Here is a 12,258-nt window from a genome sequence, read left to right as displayed (position 1 = left end):
TATTAGTTTTCATGTCTACTTCCCACTAGCCTGTGTATATCTTGTAGAGAAAAACATATCTTCCACCATCTAGTACAAAACAGATGTTGGGGAAGAAAATGTTCCTTGAATCAATTTGTTGAATGATCAGTTGAAGCAATGAGAAGGTTGAGAAGGGAATGAATATATAAATTACTATAGAGGAAAACAGTAAAGAACTCTTACCAGGTATCATGGCAATACGTGATTCTGAATTACTCACTTGGCATTCAAGAGAATGGAGATTGCTTCCATTACTGTCATGACCAAATCTGGGGGCTTTGTAAAAACTCTGATTTCAGATATATCTGCCTTATCTAAGGAATCCAGTGCTTTGTTGGCAGCATCCAGTGCAGGTAGTGCCTCGTCAAGATCTCTTTGAGCATCATCAGCTATTGCTTGGGTTTCTTCAGCTTTGACTTTTGCTGTTGCTTCGTCCTCCTGCACAGTGTTACGGACCTAACCATTGAGACATGACTGCTTAAGCGGCCTCATTATTTGAATTTTAATGTTTAAAACAAAGCCAATAATAATGAATCATATTTGCCCTTTGGATTAGAGTAATGATGAAAGGCTATTAGCTAGATTGCATTTTATGCTCTCCTTTGTCCATCTATGCCATGCCAATAGCATAATGAATATAAACTTACAACAAACAGTTCCATCTTAGGAGAGACGCAGTTGCTTTACATTTGTAGGTGGTGCTTTTCTCACAATTCTCTGTCCCATTCATTGGGCTGCATCAATTCTTGGGGACAGAGCCAAACTGATTTAGTAAAGGGAGATTGTTTACAACTTAAAAGCATTTCTAATTGCTAAAAAAAAAAAACTTTGCTAAATCTATCACTTAATTATTTTAATAACATATATAATTAAAAATCCAATCGTGTCTCACTGTATATAAGTGATCAGTTGCTGACTGAAGCCTTTTCCACATTCTCAGGAACTGCAGCATACCTGATCGGCACTTTCTTGATCCACTGCCAATTTTTCCATCAGGGCTTCAACATCTTGTGATTTTATTAAAAGTACAGGTTCTAAAGCTGAAAGATCTAATTTCATTTTATCTACCAGTACGTTTGTTTCTAGTAGCTTGGTGAGACCATTCTTCACCCGATCTCGTGCCTAAGTGACAATGAAAATTTCTATTATAATGAGTATTATAACTCTAAGTTTACTGGTATTGAACACATATTACTCATGTATTAGACTTTTACATCTACAGAATTGGTAAATCAGTTTGTAATAATTCAGGTTGTGAACATATTACAAACCGGGAAATGTTCAGGTAATGGAACTCTAGAAATGGCCATGACATTCATCACAGTTGTTTGGATCCATGCCCTCTGGCCACAGCAGTGGGACGTCACTGGGCTGTGGCTCACTGACAGTGAGGACCACGTGGTACTGGTTTTATTCCCTGTGGTAGCATGTTGAATGAGTGAGGAACAGGTCCAGATGTGAATCCCTGGAGGTTGCAGCTCTGGGAGCTTGTTTGCTCTGGCCAGCAGGGCTGAGGACCCCTAGGGAGATGAGGTCCAGAGGGTCTAGCTCTGGCTGCTGGATTTGAACCCACTTCCCTGTGGTAGAAAACTCTTGACCATGATCAAAGGGGTGGCATCTGGTAAAGGAAACACCTGGGAAGAACTGTTTTTCGAAAGTGAGTCAGAAAGCTTGGCTCATGGCCAGCCGCGGTGGCTCACGCCTGTAATCCCAGCACTTTGGGAGGTCGAGGTGGGCGGATCACAAGGTCAGGAGATGAAGACCATCCTGGCTATGGCGAAACCCCGTCTCTACTAAAAATACCAAAAATTAGCCGGGCGTGGTGGCGGGTGCCTATAGTCCCAGCTACTTGGGAGGCTGAGGCAGGAGAATGGCACAAACCCAGGAGGCGGAGGTTGCAGTGAGCTGAGATAGTGCCACTGCACTTCAGCCTGGGCGACAGAGTGAGACTCCATTTCAAAAAAAAAAAAAAAAAAAAAAAGAATGCTTGGTTAAAATGGGCAGATTTCAAAAATATTGGTCAAGTTATTTCACAAGGCAGGCATTTTACCAGGTAAAAATCCTCCAAAAAATTTAAATATCTATATTGTAAGTGCTTCCCTTTTTAGTGTGTTTAAAATGTAGAAAATTGTAGGTCGTATTAATATCCTGATGATGATGATGATGGCAGCTTCTATTTTCTGAGCACTTTATATGTGTCAGATCACAGTTTCAGGAATTCACTAACAGTGTCTTAAATTCCACAACAAGCCAACAGGTAGATACGGATTTTCTTTTAGCCTTATTTTCTACTAAAGCTTAGAGAAATTACTAATGTGCTCAAAGTTGCACAACCAGAGGCAGAACATAGGCTGTACATAGTTTGACTGATACCACTGGCACATGTTCTTTAAAACACCATCTGTATTGCTTAACAAAATGTTTTCCTCTGTATTAAATACCACAGAGATGACAAGTTCACTGCATAACTTTGATGGTCTTGTGATGCCCATATCATTCTACTGAGTAAGGATACTTGCATAAATGACAGAAGGAATATATATATATATATTATATATATATATATTATATATATATAAAATTCTTGAGAAAGGAGAAGGCCCTCAGACCGACAGCAGGAAACACTTTTTGGTCATATTTTAGGTTGTCAGGGGCACATATCAGGATGGAGAGGGCCTGATATGGTTTGGATCTCTGTCCCCACCCAAATCTTATGTTGAAATGTAATCTCCAATGCTGGAGGTGGGGCCTGGTGGGAGGTAATTGGATCATGGGGGCAGTTTCTCATGGTTTACCAACATCCCCCCTTTGGTGCTGTCACCATGATAGTGAGTTCTTGTGAGATCTGGTTGTTTAAAAGTTTGTGGCACCACCTCCCTCTCTCTCTCGCTACTGCTCTAGCCACATAAAATGTGCCTGTTTCCTCTTCGCCTTCTACCATGATTGAAAGTTTCCCAAGGCCTCCCCAAAAGCTGAGCAGATGCCAGCATTATGCTTCCTGTACAACCTGCAGAACTGTGAGCCAATTACATCTCTTTTCTTATAAATTACCCAGTCTCAGGTATTTCTTTATACCAGTGTGAGAATGGACTAATACAGGGCCCTGACAGGTAAGACAGTGCATAGAGTTTCCACGCATTCTCAGAAGTTCTGAGTTCAAGCAAAACAATATTTTCATGGACAATATTGAACCTACTGAAATAATCTGCTTCCTTTTTTCAGACAGCATAGACAGGTAAAGATTGATAAGCTCCAGGTAGGAGGTGGGTGTTGTGTAGTACCGCCTGCGCAGCTCATTGTAATAGCGCTCTGCCATGCTGGAGACACTCAGGTGAACGTTCACGCACATCAAGGGAAGCTTTTCTTTCAGGTCCTCATTTCCAGTATCGACTTGTGAGAAAAATGTCTTTGACACAGAAAGAAGTGCTTCTCTGGGCCACTGTGAATCAAGGAAAAATCTAGAAAATCTATTGTGTCATTTCAATAACATACAGTTCAATACCAAGAAAAACATATTTCTCAGGAATTCCTCCTTGCCCAGTCCCCTCTTCACCTAGTTAACTCCTACTCATGTCCATGGTGCTTAATGAACTGAAGGGCTCTGTCCATTTGAGGGGTGCCTGGGTCTGCATTTACTGACCAGTATGTCTCCACAGTATCATGCACACAGAAGTTGTTCAATAAATATTTGTTGACTGAATGAATTAATGATTGGGTGTTTCTAGAATTCCATAAATAAATCACATATGTTATAGGGACCTTATGCTCTCACTCCGTTTGTTACATAGTTGGGACCTCACGTCCATCATTATAATTACTGTCCTGCACACCTCAACTCCTTTGCTCCTCTCTTGCTTCTTTGAACTCACCTGAGCATTGGTCAAATGCAACTCTCTTACTCCATGCCTGCAACTGTGCAGCTGAGCATGGCTAGAGAAAAATGCACAACCTTGCCGATTAGTATCACTTTAAATTTATGATAATTAGCTCTTAGTGCAGCCCAGAAATGCTTCTACCTTTTTTTAATATATCAGTTTTGTGCTCTCCTGAGTATTTCACACCTGATTCTACTTCCTTAAACTGCTGACACTTAGTCTTTCTTCTTCACTCTCAGCTGATGACCTCACTACCCATATCACTAAAAAATAACAGCAATGAAAACAGAACTTCAATGAGCTCTTATCCCCACATCTTCCCACTACCTGCATCTGTGCTCATATATTTTGCCTCCCCACCTGTTACTCAGGGGTAGGCTGTGGATGCTCCCTGACCAAGTCAGTCCCTTCTTTGAGGACTCATTCTCATCCCTTCTTGCTTAATCAAGGTCACTGGTCCCACAGTGCTTAACTCGGTATGCTGCATCATCAATATATTTATCTTTTCTGGATCATTTACATCAGCACACATGCATTCCACTTGTGTTTCACATTTAAAAATACTTCTCTCTTGACCTCACATGTCCCCTAGTTCTTGCCCCATCTCTCTGCTTTCCTTTGGGGCAAAACTCGAAAGGTGTTGCCTATAATCATTGACTCAGATTTCTCTCCCCTCTTCTCTCTTGAACCCTTTCCCCCACTGTCCATTGAAACAGATTTTGTCAAGATCGCTGATAACTTCCACATTGCTAAATTCAATGGTCTCCTCTTCCTTTACAAATTCTGTTTTGTCTTTGTTCTATGATTGCCACGGTCATTCCCTACATGAATAAATTCCTAGTAGTCTTTAAAGCTAATACAAGTACCCACGAGTTACTCTTGGACAATGTGTTAACCCCTTTAAAGTCAAGCAAGTCCAACTTCTCAAACAGATATCCTAGGATGTCACCAACCTCCACAAACCAGTCAATGGTGCAGCAGTTCACAAGTGATGGAAACATCCTGCACCGGGACCGAAAGGCCTCCCCAACTGGGCTCATGCAGAGGACAATGTGCAGCTTCTGACGCACTCTGCTGATAAAGTATTGAAACACCTGACAAAAAGAAAGATATTTTTTCAATTTAAAATAATGATCAAGCAACAATGAAAATAAGTGTTGGCTAATGCATCTGAGGCTCCCAATATCAAATATAAAATGTCAGTATAGTAGATATGTAAATTTTCTTATTCAACATTCACTCCAACCTCTTTCTCTCACACAGTCTGGAAAGATTAAAAATGTCATTTTGCAAACTCCATCGCAGCTAGGGTTCTGGATGTGATTTAGGTCCCTTTCACCCGTGTACTTGAGGAGATCATTTGAACAAAGGGCCATTCATACAAGGTTTTGCTGTGGGGCAGAGGACAACTGGGAGAGAGGGCCAGGGTGCTGCACAGCATCAGGTTTTATAAGTGCAGAGTCTGGCAGAAGTCGCATAGTATGGGAGTTTTTTTTTTCTTTTTCAACTTTTATTTTAGATTCTGGGGGTACATGTGCAGGTTTGTTATAAAGGTATAATGAATGATTCTGGGTTTGGAGTGTGACTGATCTTGTCACCCAGGAAGTAAGCACAGTACTCAATAGGTAGGTTTTCAACCCTTTCATCCCTCTCTCCCTCCCTGCTCTTTTACTCTGCGGTGTCTATTGTTCCCATCTTTATGTCCATGTTACCCAATGTTTAGCTGTAAGTGGGAACAGGTGGTATTTGGTTTTCTGTTTCTGCACTATTTGCTTATGATAATGACCTCCAGCTGCATCCATGTTACTGTAAAGGACACGATTTCAATCTTTTTTATGGCCATGTAGTTTTCCATGGTGTACACCTGTCACATTTTCTTTATCTAATCCATCATTGATGGGCACCTGAGTTGGTTCCATGTCTTTGCTGTTGTGAATAGTGCTGCAGTGAACATACAGGTGCATATGTCTTTTTGGTAGAATGATTTATTTTCCTTTGGGTATATACCAGTAATGGGATTGCTGGATCAAATGGTAGTTTAATTCTTAGCTCTCTGAGGAACTATCCTGGAGCTATTATCTCTGGAAGTGGCTCCTGATTTCAGCTGCTTCCTGATGTGATGGAGGACACATGGCTCTGGAGCTGACGGTTGACACGGAGGCACACTGACTGGTTTAGTGGCTCCCTGCTTCAGCAGGAATGGTTGTGGCAGAGACGGCTACCACCTTGACCATTGAATTCTACAGTGTACATTTTATATTCATTCCAAGGAGTTCAGTCTGGAGTTTCTTTCTTTGGCCCTTCCAATGATTCTGTATCCCTTTAATAAATCCCTTCCTGCTTACATTAGCAGAAGTAGACTTGCATCTGTACCTATAATCTCCGACCTAGCAGGAGAGACAATTCTCACAAAGGGAAACAGTAAAGATATAAGAAAGAACAGCCAGAAAGTTAAAGAAGGTGCAGAAACCAGGAAAAAAGCTGGGGTGAGCAAGTAACGGTGTATGGGATCTAGCATGGTGTTGGAGAATGGCAGCGTACAGCAGCCACACTGTTCTCGAGAGAGTGAGAGAAAACACATTCCTGCTTTGTTGTGTTGTAACATTGCTGCTAGGCAAGGGCATCAACAATACTAGACCTAAGCCTTCAGCCCTCCACAGGAGGATGCTGCAGTGTGTGGAATAAACTGGTGCTTAAAGAGGAATAAGAGAGGCTAGCCAGTTTGGACAAGACTATGACCTCCGTGGGGCAGTGGGATTTCTGTTTTCTGCTTCCCACAGAACTTTCTGGAAGTCTGGTGCACCAATGCTTTAAACACCGAAAATAAAATACAGAGAACACAAAGGAAACCAATTACATTGAAAAATATTCTATTCATGGACCCCTTCAGGGGATCAGTGAATGGTTAAATAAAAGGTGAAGAAATCTTTTTGTGATAAAGCCACATAACTACTCTGGCACGTCCTACCTCATCTCTATTCCCCTCGGAAATTCCTACTTCTTTTGCTCTTGGTCTGGTGGCCGCTAAAACCTGCTCCAGTTCATCCTTTTCAAATAAATTAGGCACTTCACCTGAGTTCAGGATGTTATTTATATCTTCTAGGAACTCCTCCACTACAATCTGTAGAAGAAGGCAGTGATCATTACAACTTGCTCAATCATTTTCCATTTATTACTAAGCAAATATTTATTCTAAAATTCACAGGAATCGATTGTATCTTTAAGAGAATATAATCTTAAAAATTACATGGAATCCTGAAGTTCTAACATAGCAAGTGCACTGATTTTTCATTTTTCCTTTGTGTTTTGTTTCTTAGCAGGCATTCCCATTTTACCTGGGTCAAGTCATATGTGCAAGTATTTTATATTCTGCCCCCTTCAGTTACCATTTTATCATTAATACTAACCCATAGTTCTGTAATGTACTCATCATATTTATCACAAATATAGAAGCAGAATGCACCTTTGAGCTGATGCACTATACACTTACATGGACAGAGATAGCTTACACTCTTGTTTATAAGAACAATTTTAGGCATATAGCTTTTCTTCTTAGTTGGATTATTTTCTTGAAACAAATTCCCAGGAGTGAGATTACCAATTAAATGCATAAATATTTTCTGGATTTTGAAGATTTTACTATTTCTCATTCAATTCAAGTGTGACTTCATCGATTTTTAACATTTATTTTTGTTAATTTGGAACGTATAATAAATGCTTTCTTTTGGAGAATTTAGTTTGGATGTTTTTGATTATTGGCAAGGGAAAATATTATCCCATATTTATTACCGTCCATTAAAAAATTGACCTAAACTTTGCAACCATCTGCATCTTGGAGTTTTCTTTCAAATTTGTATGAGTAATTTACATATTTTGAAATAGACTTTTTGTCTCTCAACATTGATGCATATTTAAAAGTAATCTCTCACCCTTTATTTCAGCTAGCTTTTTAGTTATATAGAAGTTTGAGTGCTATACATTTAACTATGACAAGATATCTGTTATTTTATTTTCTTCATTTGAAACTTTTTGTTTTTCTTAATGAACTTGGTATAATTGTGTCTGTCAATTTTCCCCAAGAATAAACAGTAGTTTTCTGTGTTCTAATTTACTTCTGCTTTTATCTTGTTTCATTTTCTTATGTGTCTTGTGACATTTTTTCCCTCCTAAAGTTTTAAGTAAACTAATTTGTGTAGCTTCTAATTTTTGATTCAGATCTATAAATGTAAATTTGAGAACTGTTGGGTTGCATTCCATAGATTTTTATTTATATTAAGTTCATTTTCCTTAGTCTCTAAGAGATTTTGACTTTCTTGATTTTTATATGAATATTTTAAAGTCCTAAGACACATCATTAATTTCTCCTTTGATTAAAGCATGGGCAAAGAATGAGTATAGCTTATGCTTTTCACAATTTAATAAAAATTTCTTTAAATCTAGTATGTGATTAAGTTTTGTAAACATTCAGTAGTATTAGAAAATATTTGCTTTCTCTGTAAAATATGAAATATAGTATATAGCTATTAATTGTAGCTTAGAAATTATATTAGGCAAAATATCTAATCATACTTATTTCTACTTTGTATTTGTTAGTTACAGCCAATTAAACTCTATTTTTAACATCTTGTTTCTCTCAATTTCTTCTCACATTTATAATGTTTTGTGCCTATATATAAGTTCATGTTTAGACACATGCACTTTTATTTTTGTGGTTACGTTTACTCTTCATTACTGCAGAACATTTGAGATTGATTGGGGCTTTCAACAGAATGCAATAACTTTTTGTCTAAAGAGAAACAACACAATATGATTTGATCTTTGGAGCTTTAACACTTGGAGACTTTTTACATAACTTGTTTGATTTTTTAAAGCAATGTTAAAAACACTATCAGAAATATCTTAATTTTAGGATAATTAGAAACTACAGATAAGCAAAACTAAGAAAATAAAAATCACTCACAATCCCATGATTCAAATGTTTTCTCTTTGTACATGGCGCATACATGTCTAGATATACATTAAAACTTGTATGTTTCTATAATTTTAAAGTTTTTACATAGTGCCCTAGTATATGGTTATAACAGATATTATGTATACAACTTTCTCTCAGTGGACATTAATACTCTCTCAGGTTATTATTTTAAAACATTACAGTAGATATCCTCATACGTGCAACTGTATGTAGCTTTGATTATAATGTAAAAGAAATGTAAAGGCTTTACCTACATATTGCCAACTACTTTCCAGAAAGATTTTGTTAATTTATGATCTCCCAGTGAAGAATAAACAGGCCTATTATTCCCACACCTCTGCCAACACTGTATATTATGATTTTTAACCTTTATCAACTTGCAAGGCCAACTCACTGACATTTTTATTTATTATAATTTCCTTCATTAATGGTGAGGTTGACAATTTCTTCAGGTGTTTAAAGGCCTTTGTTTTCTGGAACTGTGTATTCACATTCTACCACATTTTTTCTATTTCTTCTACAGATGTGCTTGACTTTTCCTTTTTCATTTGTAATAAGTATTTTTATAATAGGATACAAACTCATTGCATGTCATAGATATTAAAAATAGTTTTCCAAGTATTTGTTTGTATTTAATTCTGCTTACAATATTTTTTTAAAAAAGGTATGCATCGAATCTATCACGTTTTTATTCCTTGGCTAATTTCTAGACAGGTTTATTTTCTCTAAAGAGAACATATCCAAGAATAATCAATGTAGAAAGTCCTCTGCTATAGAATTAATTCGAGATCAGTTAAATTAGCTGTCATAGAATAGATGTAATCCTACTTCAATTTTAAAGGTAATTTAACCCAGAAGATAGCCCTTCCCTTTTCCTTTCTGTAGGTAAAGGCATGTTTCCCTAATTGAATTTTTGGTAAATTATTTTCTTATATGCACGTTTATACAGTTTATTACCTTCTGTTATCTTTGCCGTTTCCCTCAAAGAAAAGTTAAAAACTTACTTCCTTGACCTTTGATCAAATTTAATTACTAAGAATTTAAAGAAGGGAAACAATATTTGGTAAAATAAATAAAAATGCATTATAAAAGTCTTTTACAAGCTGCGGGAAATGTGTTATCAAAGGGAGCAATCCCTTGAACTTCATCCTACAAACTGTTCAAAGCACACACCCGATTGTAACACCCATACATTTCCTGTTCTTACCCATGGGCTATTTAAACACACACCTGGGTGTCAGTGAAAAGGAAAACCATATTCTTGTCTTCTACACCAGCCATTTTGTACAACTTCCTCAGGTCTTCATGAAAACTATCGTAATTATATCCCCGGCTGAGTTCAATCTGTAAACATTTGTAACCGCATATATGAGCTGCAAGTCTCGTGAGTGACTGCTTTCCTGTGCCTCCTACTCCGACAAGCAGGGCATTGCCTCTTTCTTGACGTATCATCCGAGCAATCCTGCAAACATCAGAGCAGAGAAAGGTTTATTTCAAGTTCACAGACATGGCTCCTGCTCGGAGAGCCTGCCCCAGAGCCGAAGGCTGGTAGCCAGTGGAGCCTCCTCCCGGGGCAGGATGCTGCAAGGGAAGAGCAGGCTGCATCTGAGGCCGGGGTTTGGTGAGCAGCACTGCTTGGCTTTTCTCTTTTTCGTCCTTTCCCCCATTCCTAACAGGCTGTTGGGTCTCGGCCCTAGTCATACAAATTTACAATAAAGTACAACCTCTTTTCCCTGAAGTCTGAAGGACTTTGTTGGAGACCCTACTCGATCTAGGCCACAACTTATATTGTCAATTGGCAAGCCCAGGTTTCCATTTATAAGAATGAGCAAGCAGAAAAAATCACTAAACCTAGAAAAAGACACTATAGTGCAGAAGGAGAGATCAACAGAACACCTTGAAATGGATTTACTGCAGGATGCCAACAAAATTTTAGAAAGTTTCTGATTCATGTTAACATGAATTTTGAAAAGCACTGCAATGATGATACTAGAGAGAGAGAGCGCTCAAAAAGGAGTAAACCCTCCCCTTGCAAATTTAGGAAAAGTTGAGTAGAGATGGAAAATCCACTAAACTGAAAACCTGAGTGGAAGGTGATGAGTCTCACAAATAGAATACCGTGGAGAGTTGAACAGGAAAAGTAGAGGTCAAACTCCAGGAATATACCCAGAACTCAGAAAAAAGATAGCGATCTTAAAATAATGGGAGAGAAAATGGAAGATAAGGAGGGCAAATCTAGGAGAAACAAATGGAATCTCAGAGGCCACATCATAGAAATTACAGGAATGAGAAGAAGGAATAGAATTAAGGCAATGGTGACTGATATGATAGAAGAAACCACTGGGGCTGAACCCACAGCCCCAAAGATCAAGAAAGAAAACTAGAGGAGAGAGAAAACACTAAATATTTCCTAGGAGATCTATAAGTAATTTACATGTAGAAATTTTATAGTAGAAATCTATGTTTTAAACATAACTGAAAAGTTGATGATTATCTAATGCAGAATAATGGATTATCCCCAAAGGAACAAATAATTTCAGGCTGGCTTTAGGCATCTATCGACAAGATGACATTTTACAAGACAGTGGTTAGAGGGAGAAAAATATCATGTTATGGCTCAGAGAGTAAATAATCTGCAGAGCCTCCCTAAAAGATTCCTTGAAGATATACAGAAGTATGAATGAAATTTAAAAACCTGGGAAGGGGGAAGGGATATCAGTATAAAGGTGACCAGTATGTATGAGAATCAATTCTATACATTGTTGTTAAGATGATAGAAAAGGGGGTGATAATGTCAATAAATTCTTCTTAGGAAGACACAAAATATAAACATAATTTAAAATTTATTACCATTGTCTAAAATCTAGAAATCATGGGAGAAATGTAAAAGCAGGTTTAATTAGTTTTCCTCTTCTTCCCCTTCCTTATTCTGGCAAATTATCTATCTATCTATCTATCTGTCTGTCTATCTATCTATCTATCTATCTATCTATCATCTATCTATCATCTATCTATCTAATCTATGTAGATTATTTATATTGCTGATAATTGAAGAAAACAATGTTCAAATATTTTAAAATTATAGTGACTTTATTATTTTTTGATTACGAAAACATCACATGGTCACTGTAACTCATGAGAGAAAAACATTGCTAACTCTTTCCCACATATAAACTCCATCATGGGGGCCTGGATGCTGTCCATTTCTCTGTGAGAACAGTGCATAGCGTTTGGCGGGTGCTCCATCAATTCTACGTTCAAGTAACCAACTTCTAGAGACTGTAACAGTTAGTTACTGTACACGTCATCTTTGGTGGCAGGAGATTGGAGCTATGTAGTGTAAGAATAGAACAGGGAGTCTACGAGGACTTATTTAAAAAGTCTTCCTCC

The 12,258-nt window shown here is 37.8% G+C and overlaps 1 protein-coding gene across 8 annotated transcripts in view; it reads right to left on the bottom strand.

Moving 5' to 3' along the window:
* DNAH6 (dynein axonemal heavy chain 6) overlaps positions 1 to 12,258 on the bottom strand; it is a 380,528-nt gene that overhangs the window by 119,954 nt on the left and 248,316 nt on the right. For all 8 annotated transcript variants that reach the window (XM_017947677.3, XM_017947678.3, XM_017947676.2 and 5 more), the window contains 6 exons: positions 10,099 to 10,330; positions 6,865 to 7,017; positions 4,850 to 4,990; positions 3,218 to 3,460; positions 976 to 1,143; positions 242 to 477 (listed from right to left, as the gene is read on the bottom strand). In XM_017947677.3, coding sequence (XP_017803166.2) covers positions 242 to 477; positions 976 to 1,143; positions 3,218 to 3,460; positions 4,850 to 4,990; positions 6,865 to 7,017; positions 10,099 to 10,330 — 1,173 coding nt within the window. The remainder of the gene's footprint in view (positions 1 to 241; positions 478 to 975; positions 1,144 to 3,217; positions 3,461 to 4,849; positions 4,991 to 6,864; positions 7,018 to 10,098; positions 10,331 to 12,258) is intronic.

This window comes from Papio anubis, chromosome 14 (genome assembly GCF_008728515.1).
Source record: "Papio anubis isolate 15944 chromosome 14, Panubis1.0, whole genome shotgun sequence".
Lineage (NCBI taxonomy): Eukaryota > Metazoa > Chordata > Mammalia > Primates > Cercopithecidae > Papio > Papio anubis.
This window is presented reverse-complemented; position numbering and strand designations above follow the sequence as displayed.